Genomic DNA, 14,420 nt, shown 5'->3' with positions numbered 1-14,420 from the left:
GGTGTGCACGAAATTGGAACACAGCATTGTGTGATTGAAACAGGATAGTCTATAAGGCTTGAAAATACTGTTAAGGAGGCCAAAGTTTATTCTATTAAAAAATGACAACAATAGTTAACATTTATCTAGGTGGGTTAACCAGTGAGGAGGTTTGTACCCAATCTAGAATTGTGATAAAGACCTGAACTAAGGTAACAGAGACGAGATTTGTAGAGACACAAAGCAGACAGTGGGGAGGCAAGCAATGAGAGCTGCCAAGCACAGGTGTAGAGACAAGAGAGGAGGGAGGAAGGACCACCTTGCAGGCAGCGTGGTTGCCACTGATGAGTAGCTTAGGCCGGGTTTATTGACTAGCGGGAATTCACCACTGGATGCATGGAATGTGGGTGCCTTGGGAACAATGACCTAAGCAGATAAGAGGAAATCATGGGGACTTGGTGCCATCCTCATGAAGAGGGGAGAGCTAATATTTCATGTTTCATCCTGATACTACAAAAATGGAAGATGCATTTCCTTTGTTTTGTTTGTTTGTTTGGTTGGTTGGTTGGTTGGTTTGGTTTTGGTTTTTTGAGACAGGGTTTCTCTGTGTAGCCCTGGCTGTCCTGGAAGGAAGATGCATTTCTTAATGCAAAATTCTAAGCTTGGAAACCATCATTGCCTCTGTCTGGGATTTGCTGTGTATTTAAGCTTAGGTTTAATGAAGAATTTTGAAGAGGAAAATTAATGTTATTAGAATTTAAAATCTTATTTGAATCTCTATAACGGTGCTGGGATTGAGGCCATTTTTATTTATTTTGCGAAGCTCCTCACCTGAAATCATTCATCAGACTTTCTTATGGTTTGATACATGATTTAAAATTATGATTTAGAAGAAGTGAGATTCTCTCTCAAATGGTGCACAAGGTACTTTGATCAACTACTTTCAACCCTACAAAGGCCCTAAAGATACAAGTGTCAATCAACTGGTTGAGACCTCTTTGTAAATAATGGTGAGTCTGGAAGTGTCTGGATCAGGGTTTCTTTTTCTCGTTCCTGTCTCTCTGTAATCTAAGCTTACCTGGATCTTGAGTAGTGGCAACTGCTCCACTTTGGCTTTCCAAGTGCTGGCAATGCAGGTCTAACCATCATGCCTGGCTGAGTTTAGGCCCTTTCCACTCATACTGTAAAAGCAATTTGTGCTCATTCCGATGTCATTTCTTCACAAAAGTCGTAAAGCCTCATCAAAGGTTCTAGAGCAGTGGTCCTCAACCTTCCGAATGCATTTATTCAGTTCCTCATATTGTGATGACGACTAACCATAAAATTATTTTTGTTGCTACTTCATAACTGTAATTTTGCTACTGTTATGGATCATAATGCAAATGGTTTTTGGAGACAGAGGTTTGCTTAAGGGCCCCACAGATTGATAGCCTCTGTTCTAAAGTGATGATGGACCTCATTGTAACCAGAAGGCATGAGGTGCGGGCCGTCACTGCATCTCACTGAGACAGAGGGATGTAAGTAGGTTCTATGAGTGTCTAGCTTCCACCACCTTTTCCCCTCTCGAGAGGTTCTCTAAGGTAAAATGATTTGATGATTATTAGTAGGGAGAACTGGACACACAGAGATTAGGTTTGTAAGAAGAAGTTAATTAAGAGCGTTATGATAGAAAAGGGTCCCAATAAAGCGTTTATTAGCTGAAATGGCAAACTTTCATCTGCTTAAAAACCACTTAATTCAGCGTTGTTCTGTTTAATAGTTAATGAAGTACTGGGCTGTTTCTATGGAACGTGGGAGCTTAATTTCTGGCCTTTAATATTGGATGTAAATTTGGGGAATTTAATACATCACAAGAGTGAGAGGCTTTAGAGATGAAAAGGACTTAGAAGTCACCTTGCTCCAGCTCAGCAGTGCCAGTATCCTGAGAACAGGACACCTATTAATTATAGAGAAGAGGAAAATAACTGTAGTGGAGAAATTTTACAGCTATCAACTTCATCAAGTGATTGAAGTTAATGGTACCACAATAAAACAGTCATATCATGTATCCCCAGTACCCTAACCTCCCAAATGAGAAATCACCAAGTGGCCCCAAAGTAAGCAAGAGTCCACACATATCTGAAAGTTCTCTTCAAAAGGATCAGTAAAGGGCTGGGGAGGTGGCTTGCTGCACAAGTATAAGACCTAAGTTCAAATCCCAGCACTCATGCTAACAAGCTAGGCATGGTATTGTGTGTACCCGTATCCCCAGTGCTGGATGGGTAGAGACAGGAAGATCTATGAAGTTCACTGTCTGTCAGACTAGCCAAAACCCATGAATGCCAGGTTCAAGAACAGTGGGTGACAGGGACGGACACACGCTGCCCTCCCCTCCTCTCTGCGCAAATGCAAAGACTGCTTCTGTTGCTGGAACATAGAGACTTCATTTGGGGGGAGTCACTGTGAGCAATACCTCAATATATATCTTGTGAAATTGCATGTCCAGTTGATGTCAGCAGAAAATATCCTGGGTTTTTAATGTGCATTGTATTTCTTGAAAAAGTAACAATGGTGAATATTAAAGACTGTTTTTGTGTTACTTTATAACCCTTACTAAGAGTGAGGGCTGGTGACACGGCTCAGTGGGTGAAGGAGCCTGCTACTGAGGATGATAGTCCAACGACTTGAGCTTGACCTTGAGACTCACACGGCAGAAAGAGACAACTAACTCCCATAGGTTGTCCTTTGCCGTATGGTAGATATACATGGGCACACATGGTGTCTTGAGGGCACACATATACTCTGTCATGAACACAATAAATAATTGCAAAATAAAATTTTAAAGTAAAATATAGGGAGTTTGTAGATGTGTCTGAGAGGATAGGAGAACCTGGCCTTGGCAATCCATATACATGTCAGCTTGGGGACTACCAGAAAGCCGCTGAGCAAAATAAAATGACATAAAAACAGATTCTTGTCTTAGATATTATAACAATGTGGTGATAAGGTGCTCATTAAGGTGTACAGTGTGATAGCTCTCCATCATGATCACGCTGTCCTTCAATGAGGTGTATGAAGCATTAGAAAACTCAGATATTCTGAACTGTACATAGCCTTGCTTTGTGGCATGGTGCCAAGCCGGCTCCTACCCTCTGAATGCAGATGAAATCACACTAGAGAAACACATTACCAAACTGGGGGTGGCTGTGTGTAATCTTGTAGATGATGTCATCGGCTCTGACACCTGGAGCTTGAGCCTGCAAGATTCGGTTGGTGATCTTCAGCATCCCGCCTTCCGGAACCCACACCATAGAGTTGGTCACAAGCCGCAGAGCTCTGTCATTCTGGAATGAAATAGAAGTACAGCACTGGGTCCACACATACTCAGAAAAGTGGCTGCTCAAAAAAAGCAAGCCTTACGGACTCATTGTCACTAAAGGTCATCTCACAGGGAAGAGCAGTTCACACTGTCCCTCATGTGTGAATATTGTGTATAGATATGTGCATATGTCTGTATATACGTAAATGTATTCATATTCTATCTTTTCATTTATCTTCAATAAGTGACTTCTAATATTCAGGAAACTAACCCTCTCCCTTTCTTTCTTTCTTTCTTTCTTTCTTTCTTTCTTTCTTTCTTTCTTTCTTTCTTTCTTTCTTTCTTTCTTCCTTTCTTTTTCTTTTTGTCTTTCCAACTGTCTTTTGGTCCTCACTCACCACAGGAGTATTTGAGTAATTCTTTAAGCACATACAAGATGCCATCTCCTCTAGAGTAAGTATCTAGAAACATCCCATATGCAGAGCATGGAGCCTAGTGGTAAAAAAACAGGAAGAAACAGATGTTTCACAATGGCACTCTGCAAGAAGCTTGAGGAGGGAGCACTCAGGAATAACGGGTGAAAGTTTCAGAAAGGTTTTCCAAAGGAAACATCATTTTATTTCTGAGTAACAAAAACAGTGGCTTTCTAAGAAGGAAAGTAATGCAACAGATTCTAGGCAGATGCGTGAGCTGATTAAGCAAAGGTAAAGATGGAAACAAATGTCCAAATCCTTGGTACCAGTAGAACTTAGGCAGCTAAAAAAGGTGGGATCAAAAATAACAGCATCCCAAGGAAGGCAGGAGGAGGAGGAGGAGGAGGAGGAGGAGGAGGCAGCAGCCACTTCTGCCATCCCATCATGCTGAAGTCTCAGTTTAACTCGCAGACACGGGAGAGGACATGAGAATGTTTAGGGAAGACAGTGGGATGAACAGAATGAGGAGTTGATTAGTCTGTTTCAGAAAGATGGAGTCCAAGGCCACGAAACTGCAGTGACTAATGCTGGATGAAGGGGGCATCACAGACAACATTCTGTACATCCTTGCAAAAGCACAGGGGAAAAAAGATGAAGGCCTGCTAGGAGGTAGCTGTAGGAGGAAGGAAGAGTAAGATTCCATTAAAGAGACAACGGATGGAAAGAGAGGCAGCAATAGCTGGGAGCATCCTGCACTCCAGGGAAGGCAACCGTTGTCACTGTCGAGGCTCACACCGTTGCAAAGCACTGCCAGTCCTGATTTATGCACTCTCTTCCTAAGCACCACCATTAACATCTTCCCAGGAATAATATTAATGAGGGTGCCTGTGTTCTATCTAGTCTCACTTTGTTTCCATAACACAAGCCAGGAGAGCCAGTATTTTTAAATTGGGCATTTAGAAGGGATGGCTCTCCAAAATCTGTTTCTTTCAAATATGCCACTAAACCACAGAGCAAACACTCTCTCGCAGGAGGGCGTTTTTCAGAAGAGGTGGTACCCATGTTCAACAGTTACTTGGTGTGACTTTTTCACCTCCAGAAGGTAGTTATGGCTATTTCCATCACACATTCCAAAACAGAGTCAAATGATGTTCTCTAAGGAGAATAGGAAAAGGGTCCTTCCTGCCTTGGTTAATGTTCTATCAAAAAATTCCAGGGAACTTCCTCTTTCCAGAATGCTTATAGCATATTATTTGCAGGAATAAAAAAGAAAGGCATGCCTAAAGCATTGCATATAATTTGCCAAAATCCAGACCACTGCAGTCTATCCTGGGCAGTACTTCTCATGAGCTGGCACACCTGCATATCTTCTAGGCTATTTAAAAAGTGAATATTTTGATTTAGGAAGTCTTACTCAGCAGATCTGGTGTAGGACCTGAGCTATATTTTAATACCTAATGGGCTTCCAGCTGCTACTAGAACACACTGTTCTGCGCACTGACTTGCAAGACGCACTGTGTCCTAAGTGGTTGCAGCCTTCCCAGAGAAGCCATAGACAATTACACTGACAAAGGGTGGTGGAGATAAAGACACAATGGAGAGCTGTCCAGGGATTGTGTGCTGAGGTTACAGCACTTACTGGCTTGGAATATGAAAGCTACATTGTCTGATGAGTCCAATAATGCGATTATTGGTACATAATTGATCTCTACAACCAAAGTCAAAGTTGACTAAGCTGCTTCTATTAGAAAGATTTCTAGCAATTACAAACCCCAGGCCCTAGTGTATTTGTGTTATCTAAAACTGTCTCAGTGACAGCCTGTCTTCTGTCATGCTCCCCACCATGATGGCCGACTTAGTCACTGTTATTGCTCTGAAGAGATATTATGACCAATGCAATGCTTATAAAAGAAAGCAGTTTTTTTCACTTTTATTTTTTATTTTTTATTTTTATTACTTTCCAAGTTTTGCCCCCCTCCCAGTCTGCCCTTTAACTGAGGACTTGCTTATGCTTTCAGAAGTTTAGTCCATTATCACCATGGCAGGGACGGGTGTGGTTGTAGTACTGGAGAAGTAGCTGAGAGCTACACCCTGATCCATAGGTTGCACAGGTGGTGGTGGTGGTGGTGGTGTGTGTGTGTGGTGGGGGAATAAACCTGGTGTGGGCTTTAAAACTTCTATGCCCACCTCCAGTGACATATTTCCTTCAACACAGCCACATCCCCAAATCCTTCTAATCCTTTCCAACAGTGCCATTCCCTGATGACTGAGCACTTAAATATATGATCCTATTGGGCCATTCTTATGTGAACCACTACAACGGCATGGACTTGCCCTCTGAAACTTTTGCCTCTAAAACTTGCCTTGACCACGGTGCCTATCACAGCAATAGAAAAGTTACTAAGACATTGCCCAAATAGCCAGTAAGCACTGGTGGTACTCCACACAGCCTCTGCTGAAGCCAAGTTTCTATGTTCTGGTGACAGTGCACATAAGATTCTTTAGTCAGTACACACCTAATATGTCACTTGAATATCACTGCACAGTTATAGGGAGGGTTTAGGCTTTCACAAAGTGAGGTGCCAAGAGAAGGCCTAAAATCCTCAAACTTCTCCAAAGGAGAGATCAAAAGAAAAAGAATGAGTGTGTGCAGGGACTATCATTTTAAAAGAACTCCAAAATCTTTAGCTGGAGCTGAGTACTGTAAGCGTTTTTTCTCAGGAAGCCAAACAGAGTGTTCAAATGCACGGTTTCAAGGAACACAGAGAAGATGAACAAAGAAACATGATGGCACTACAGGGAGAAAATAAATCTACAGGGCCTGGTTCTAAAGAGAGAGAGAGAGAGCGATGGACTGCATGGCAGAGAATGCAAAACAAGAGTATCAAAGACGCATGAGCAACGAGTGGACCCAGACAGCAAGCCAAACACGAATTAAAGGAGTAGTGCACAAGCACAATAAAAAGTCTACTGAAGGCCAACAACCATTAAAAAAATAACTAGCAGAAATCTGGAGCTAAATAATAAAATGTATGAATTAAAAACCCAAGAGAGCGTCAATGGAGGTTCCTATTGAAAGAAAGAGAAAAAAATCAGCAAGCCTCAAACAAACTATCCAGACTGGGAACACAAAAGAAGAAGGAGAAGAGGCATAAAGAACAGACTCTTGCGAACAGAAATAATGTCAGAAAACCTTCCAAATCTGAGCTGGGAGATGCTTGTCCAGATCACTGAAGCTCAGAATGCCAAGAAAATTGAATCTGAAGAAATCTTCACATGACAGTCAAGTTTTCAAAAATGAGCACAAAGGGAATTCTGCATCACATGGGAACTGCGTCGAAAGGACAGCATGAACTCTGTGTAATACCGGAAAGTGGTATTATACAGTTAAAGCAATGAAAGACAAAATTGCAAACCAAGAATAATTCACTGGCAAGGCTGTCGTTTCATAAGTGAAGGAGACTTTCTGAACAAATCGAAGCGAGTATAGTTGACCACAAGCTGGCCCTTCTGACAAGAAATGCTGAGCTCTGCAAGTTGAAAGGAAAGGATGTTAATTAGCAATTTGAAAACTCGAAAGTAGAAAACCCATCCACGGATGGCAAGTAGAGTAGACTGTTCCTACAGGCTTTAGATCCACAGATTCAACCAACAGCAGGCTGGAAACATCCAGCCAAAACTGTTGTCTCTCTTCTGAACAGTCTCAGCCTATATCTTCGTTCCCATTATTCCTTACACAATACGCTGCATGTGAGTACGTGCATGCATGCATGTACATATTTATAGAGCATCTTCATGGCTAAGAATGACTGCAATAAGTCTTTAAAAAGCACAAGTACAAAAGACAATTAATAATCCTAGAAACTATTAGTGGGTCTGTTGACATGGAAAAAAATTGTGGTGGGAACAGCATATCGGGTGTCAAGGACTCATATAAGTAGAAAGGAATGTGTGATTGAAAATGCTGTATCTGTTTAAAGTGGATCATTGTAACTCCAAGACTATATGCAAGCTTCATGTTAAATCAGCAGTGAATGTTGAAAAGACAAAGAAAATAGAATCTATGCATTCAGATTCCCCACAACCTCTGCATACATACAATATGCATCATTCATTCATTACAAATAGGAGAGAATCCTGCCATTCTGACAATGTGGATGGATTTAGAGTACACTCAGCTGAAAGAAATGAGCTACACAGAGGAAGAAGATAAAAGCTGTGTGATGTCACTATGTGGCCTCTAAGCAGACTAGGGGTAGACAGGCACATGAGACAAGAAAATGGAAGTTAACAGTCAAATGGTATGGAATTTCAGATCCACAAACTGAGTAAGCCCTTTTAACCTATACCATGCTGTCTATAGCTAGTAATGCTTTGTTTGCTAAGAGGACAGATCCGGTGCTAAGTATCCGTACCAGAAGATAAGAGTAATGGTAAGAGACACATAGGAAATCTTGGGCAGTGATGGTGTCTATGAGTCTGAAGCACTGGTGGTTTCTTGGCTATGTTTGTAGCCTCAGATGTATTGTGTTTTAACTATTAAATATACAGGGCTTTTTAAAGCTTTATTCATTGTTTTGAAAGAGAAATAATAATCTTCATATTCATCTTGATCATGGTTGTTTTTAATATTTTCCCTTGGGAAGAGAACTGGGAATGTTCAAGAAGAAATGGATGGGAAGCTACTCAACATCGTTTCTATAGCTAATGTGTTCAAAAGCCAACTCTTAGAGTAAGCTCCCCCTAATTGTTGACATTTTGGAATTTCTTTTTCTCCTTATAGCTTTCCTCCATTGCTCAATAAATTAGTTATTTTACTAGTTGAACAATCCTGCCCTCTGATGTTTTTATGTATCCCTCAGAGTACATTAGCAGGCAATGAAATCCCAATGAGTAAAATTGAGGACATGATTAAAGCAGCACTTTAAATTAAATAGTTCTTCTAATTCATTTCATAGAACAACAGGCATACAAAAATGCTGGTAATAAAATTTAGCCATCACATATTGTATTACAAGTAAAAATATTAACATTGTGAATAACAGTAAAAGCACAACCTTCCATCCTTTGCAACGAAATAAAATTCCCTCACCAAATGAAAATGGAGTCATAAAGAATGAAACTTTAGCTCACATGATATCATAGTCCAATTCTGGGACCAAATATTCCAGACCAAAGTTTTCAAAACTCTATTTAGCAAATGGCTAGTTGGCCAGTCTTCCCACTTATTCTGTAAAAGTATACCGTCATTTTCAAGAGCTCATTTATACCATGGACTTAAGATTCTGGTGGTGCAGGACAGTATGGACTTGAGGGGAGACGAGAGTGCTGCAGAAGCCATGAGGTGAAATGAGCTGGCAGGAGGATAGCAGGTGAGATAACCAGACGGCGAGATAACCAGACGGCTCTGTGCTTGTCAACAAGAGCTCAGAGGCTTCCTAGTTCAGGTCTGGAGCCTGCAGCCTTTGCTTGGGGGTAGATTCCAATATTTAAGTCAATAAACATTTCCTTAGTATATATCTCATGAGACAATGGAAAGAGCAAACTAAATAGCACACCCGTCCACAAGAATGAAAAATGATATTTGGAAAGGATTTAGTTGTGTTTACTCATCTACCAAACATTCTTACACCACTGACATTTGAGGTTCACACAAATAATTGTATCTCACTGTGTCCCCATAAAAGCTCCCCGTGAGAGGCATGAGTGAGATGGGATGCAATACAATAGGGAATTTTAAGCTCCACATAGGCAATCCCACAGAAGAAAGGGCTCTCAGAGACAGAAGTTTTTAGCTGGTTCTTACTCTGGCTTTGGGGTGGGGTGGGGGTGGGGGTGGGGAACCTTAAACATTAATGCATTAGCTAGTGGCAGAAAAGAACTCTTCAAACAACAAAGGGGATCAGGAAGACTGTCAGATCGGATGGCAGCATGGAAAGAAGGTTTCCAGGGGCATCATAGTTAACGGAAAAGGGGGCAATTCCTTGGAAAGTCAACAAAAGAGCCATCTACCAGAGCTGACTCTCACCCACCCACACTGTAGCCCTTGCAGGATGTGGAACTTTGTTAGAAGCATATATCTATAACAGGTTTGGGTTTGTCGAGCTACTTAATTCACCCAATTAATGAAAAGCTGTTCAGCAGAGCATTCGTTATTACTTTTAAATCTTTTTCCCCCTTTGTCTCCTGCCCCTGTAAAACATGTTTCGACATCATTCCTGACTCTATTTTCCCCCACAGTAGCTCAGCATCCTCCTGGAAGTGGCAGTTGAGTTTATGCTCTGCCAGGCCAAGTCTGGGTGAAGCAGTATAGAACTTGAAAAACAGGACTGAACTCATAATTCCTTCCCTTAGCCCCAAAGAACCACACCAGGATCATCAGAGATGCCCTGAGCATTTTGTACTTGGCAGGAACCACCTGGGAGATAGAGACATAGCCACCCATCTTGTTCAAGCCATTACACCGTCCAACAAAAACATAAATGTGCCCTGCTCGGAGAGCAAAACTAAATTAACGCTTCCTCTTACAAAGCTTCTTTCTATTCCATCAGCAGAGAAAGAACCGAAAATCAGGCTAACATTTCCACTGAACGAGATAGGGAATCACTTGTGTACCTATTCATAGGAGATTACGACATCTTTGTCCATTCTATTAAAGTCACTAACTAGATATTAGCAAGTCTCCAGATTTAACACACGTGTAGCCGGAGGGAAAGAAGTCCCGTGCCCTTCTTCAGAACCGCTCTTAGAATGAGAGCACTTCTATCCAACTGTACATTCACCAGTCACTGTAACAACCAGGCCAGTTTGATTTCCTGGGCCCAGTAGACCTATGAGTATAAATAGCCTCTCTTATAATAAGCTGTAGTGAATCCAGAGGGAAGATTCTAGAAGGCTTGGGGCCTACTTGCTTGGATAGGACATAGAGAAAAATGAATACATTTTTGTCTTCATTTAATCCATCAAGGGAATGAGACTATCTGTGCCTAAAATGTTGGAAGCCTCAGGCTAGAATGAAAGAGCCTCCTGGCTGCCTGTGGGAAGCTGGCATACTTGAATTGAAATCTTAGCTCAGATGCTGAAAACCTTTTTGCAAATGAAGATTTCTAAATCTCCTCTTGTTTTAGTTTCCTCCTTTGGTAAGTAAGAGAGAATTATACAAACACCACAGAATGAATGGGAAGATTAAAAGGAACAATTCACGTCAATTTTAGTGTCCAGTAAATATTAAAAACAAAGCAAACAAAGAGCCCTTCTACTTATGCTATAATTTCCTGTAGAATAAGCAAGGCCATACAACCAATACTTGGACCTTCCAGCAGGATAAAAGGGCCCAGAGAAAGGGTATAAAGACACATTTATTTTAATTCCTAAAATAAAAAAGTAGAAGACGTTTGTGTAGTTTAATCATGGACACAAACAAATTTATTATCAGTGCATTCTCACAGTGCTGAGGCCCAGGCCACCAGTGTCACTATTTGGAAACACGGTTACAAGTCACCTTGTAGGTAGCCAGGGTGGTGCTATGGGGGATGGCAGATGAGAAGGGGGAGGGAGAAAAGGCACCACCTGAACTCACTCTTCAGGAGTAAGCAACAGACCCAGACTTCCTACACGACTCACAGGTACAAGGCCTGCAGGAATATGAAGTCTGTGTTTTTTCCTCCCCCCCCCCCACGGGTTTCATTCTTTTTTTTGTTTTGTTTTGTTCTGTTTGGTAGTCAAAGCAGGGCAAATCCTAGAAGTTCCCTTTCATCCTACACTACCCTGCACAAAATTGTGCAATACGCTGAGACAAGCTCCCCACCCAGATTGAAAACCAAGGATTGATGGGAAAGTCTCTGGTCAGGGCTGTGCTGATGACCACCGCAGGCTCCGGTAGGAAACCAAGAAGGAAGAAGAAAAGACTTTCTGCATCTGTCCAGATTCCAACTCTCCAGAACTGAACCTCATGTCCGCAGGCTACCACGAGAGGGTGACTATTAGGACTCGCCACATGGTGGCCGTCTGCCAGCTCTGCCGCACAATTAGCCTTCACACACTTCACCTGTCTCCTGTCTCCTGCCTCCACCACTGCTTCCAGCAGGAACAAGTTAGAGCACACGAGGTTCAGGGAAGGGCACCACCTTACCTTGTTAGTGGGATAACAGCAAGAGATTTTAAAGTATCCTCGGGAAAAAAAAAATCTCTTTAGCTAAGCACCCATACCAGCTCTGCGGGTAGTGATATTTAGAGCTAAAAAGCTTATTGTTTCCAACTTTACTACCACGAGGAGAAGCTATTTGGAGGAAAGGGCCTCCGCGTGACCAGCAACAAGCTTTGAGCGACGCTGGCAGGAGTGTTTTCTCCTGAACAGGTTAGCTTAGCATCCCCTGTGATGTGACAAGCATCTTGTCTACAGTGTTCAAGAACATCTTTTATTGGACACAGACAAAACTATATAGAATGGCTCTATACGCATTTAAAAAAATTCAGCGAGGGTACGATTCTACTCAAAGCTCGTGGTTTTATATCATTGTTAGGATAAAACATCAAGTAAATGTTAAGCAACCAATACCACGGGTGTGCATAGACATGGCACAACATACAGAGGTGGCACGCCAGTGACACAGAATGGGAAGCATACTCTGGCTCTCAGGACAGCGCCTGTGGCTATCCACAGTTTCTTCACATTCCTTCAGCTTGGCTAACAGAAGGGTTGGCCTCACTCTGTTTGATCAACTCAGATAACCAGGCAGCGAGGATCTCATTTCATGAGCTGTTGTGAAAGGACACAGAGAAAGAGATACCTTGGCCCCCATGATCATGGTCATGCAGGGTACAACAGGAAGAACAGAACACAGTTTCATAGCTGCAGGCCAGTGGGGAATCTAGCAGATCAGCAGTGGACCTATCAAATTATACTGAACTGATGTATAAGATACTTCGCTGGGACAAATGAATGAATCCGTCATCACGCCTAACTTTATGAGCATTGCCAAAATAGTTCTGTGAGTAAAACTTCACAGGTAGACACAAGGAAACTGTAACCCTATGGATGACACCTACCTTGGGCACGTTCTTCACATGGAAAAGTATATTTTGGAAGGAGTGTCCATCAGTGGCCTGAAAGACCATAATATCAGATGTGCTGTCTGAACCATCATGAGCATAGAGGAGGCGGCCCCTGGAGAGTTCATCGAGATGGAACTGATAAATCGAGGCTGCAGGGGCTGGAGGCATTTGGAGCAATTGGCCATGAAGGGGAGGATCGAGCACATTCACGACCACGTCTTGCGGGTTGTCATCATCCCGGATGTCAAGCAGCTGGGTGGTGATGGCTGCCCGCTCTCCTTTGCTGACGTGGAGAACTTCATTTCTCAGCACATACGGAGCCTGTGGGGTTGAAGGAAAGTGGAAAGAGAAGCCATTAAATAGATTAATGCAGCAGATAAGACAGCAGTGTGTCTAACCTGATTCAATTCCTTTAAGAAACTTATGAAAGTGCCAACATATTCCATGATGAAATTATTTGTTAGAGGTATGGAGGGCCATAGGGACTGGGGTTATTCCATGCCTCTGGATTCTAGAGGTCCCTTAAGCCACTTCAGAACCCGTCTTGAGTAAATGCAATCTAGAAGTGCTATTTGCTTCTAAGGTTCTAACTTCTCAGCCATCTTGGATTGCACACCCCACCCCCAGCATTTGCAGAAGAACACAGCTCAGTGTCACAAAACCCAACCAGATGTCTGAATCCAATAAAGACTAATAGGAGGCATGGAATTTGGGAGGTAAACACTTGCCTATACCACACTCCTGCATGCTGATTCAATGACATAATCCCACTCTCTGAATCCATGTTATTACCAGTCCTCTTGGTAATATTCTTCTAATTAGTTCACCCCTATATCGACAGGGCCCCACCCCAATTCAGCTTATAAAGCCAGACAAGATCCAAGATCCTGGCATGGTAAGACAACCACCTGCCTAATTCTTATGGCACTGCTAACACAGCAAAAGTTAATGTTTTCCTAAGACTTGTCAGTTTGTTCTATTACCTTAGTGAGCAGATAAAATGTTCTTTCACAGAAATAAAAGTTAATGAAGCACCACAGAAAACACATGCACATGCACACGCACACACACATGCACACACACATGGAGGAAAGAGAGGAAGAGAGTGGAGGGAGGGGAAGAGAACAGAAGAGGGAGAGGGAGAGGGAGAGGGAGAGGGAGAGGGAGAGGGAGAGAGAGAGAGATTAGCAAGCAGGCCAGAAGCCAAGGAAAGAAAACATTTTCTTAGATTTTGTGTTTGAAGTTCAGCTGTCCGGGATCTTCCATAACACACTGCCTTCTACAACCCAAATGGCTTTAAAATTCCACACAGGCACCCCACTCCTAGCTTCCTGGAAGACACATTTGTCCATCAGTTTAATACGTAACTAGTTCATCACTATAATAATCACACAATGTTGCAGCTCTAACACTGCGTGAGTTCATACAGAAAAATGAACAGATCCTCGCATTCTGAAACACAAAGGATCAAGGGTGATATTAAAGTCTATAAACAGAAAACATCAAATCTATTTACATAGGAAGACCCCCAAGTCAACACGACCGTGAAATATTACACATCCTTAAAATAACTAAAAGTAAGTTAAATTTCTTTCTAGAATTACATCTTCATAAAGTCAAGTTGATAAAGGCATATCCCATAATGAATAAAACCCAAAACATGCCATTATTACTTG

The 14,420-nt window shown here is 42.1% G+C and overlaps 1 protein-coding gene across 3 annotated transcripts in view; it reads right to left on the bottom strand.

The window, feature by feature from the left end:
• Positions 1-14,420, bottom strand: part of Fras1 (Fraser extracellular matrix complex subunit 1) — a 405,350-nt gene that overhangs the window by 116,484 nt on the left and 274,446 nt on the right. For all 3 annotated transcript variants that reach the window (XM_021210427.2, XM_029545004.1, XM_029545005.1), the window contains 2 exons: positions 12,739-13,065; positions 3,149-3,302 (listed from right to left, as the gene is read on the bottom strand). In XM_021210427.2, coding sequence (XP_021066086.1) covers positions 3,149-3,302; positions 12,739-13,065 — 481 coding nt within the window. The remainder of the gene's footprint in view (positions 1-3,148; positions 3,303-12,738; positions 13,066-14,420) is intronic.

Source organism: Mus pahari, chromosome 13, assembly GCF_900095145.1.
Source record: "Mus pahari chromosome 13, PAHARI_EIJ_v1.1, whole genome shotgun sequence".
NCBI lineage: Eukaryota > Metazoa > Chordata > Mammalia > Rodentia > Muridae > Mus > Mus pahari.
Note: the sequence above shows the minus strand (reverse complement) of the source record. Positions and strands in the feature narration are given on the sequence as shown.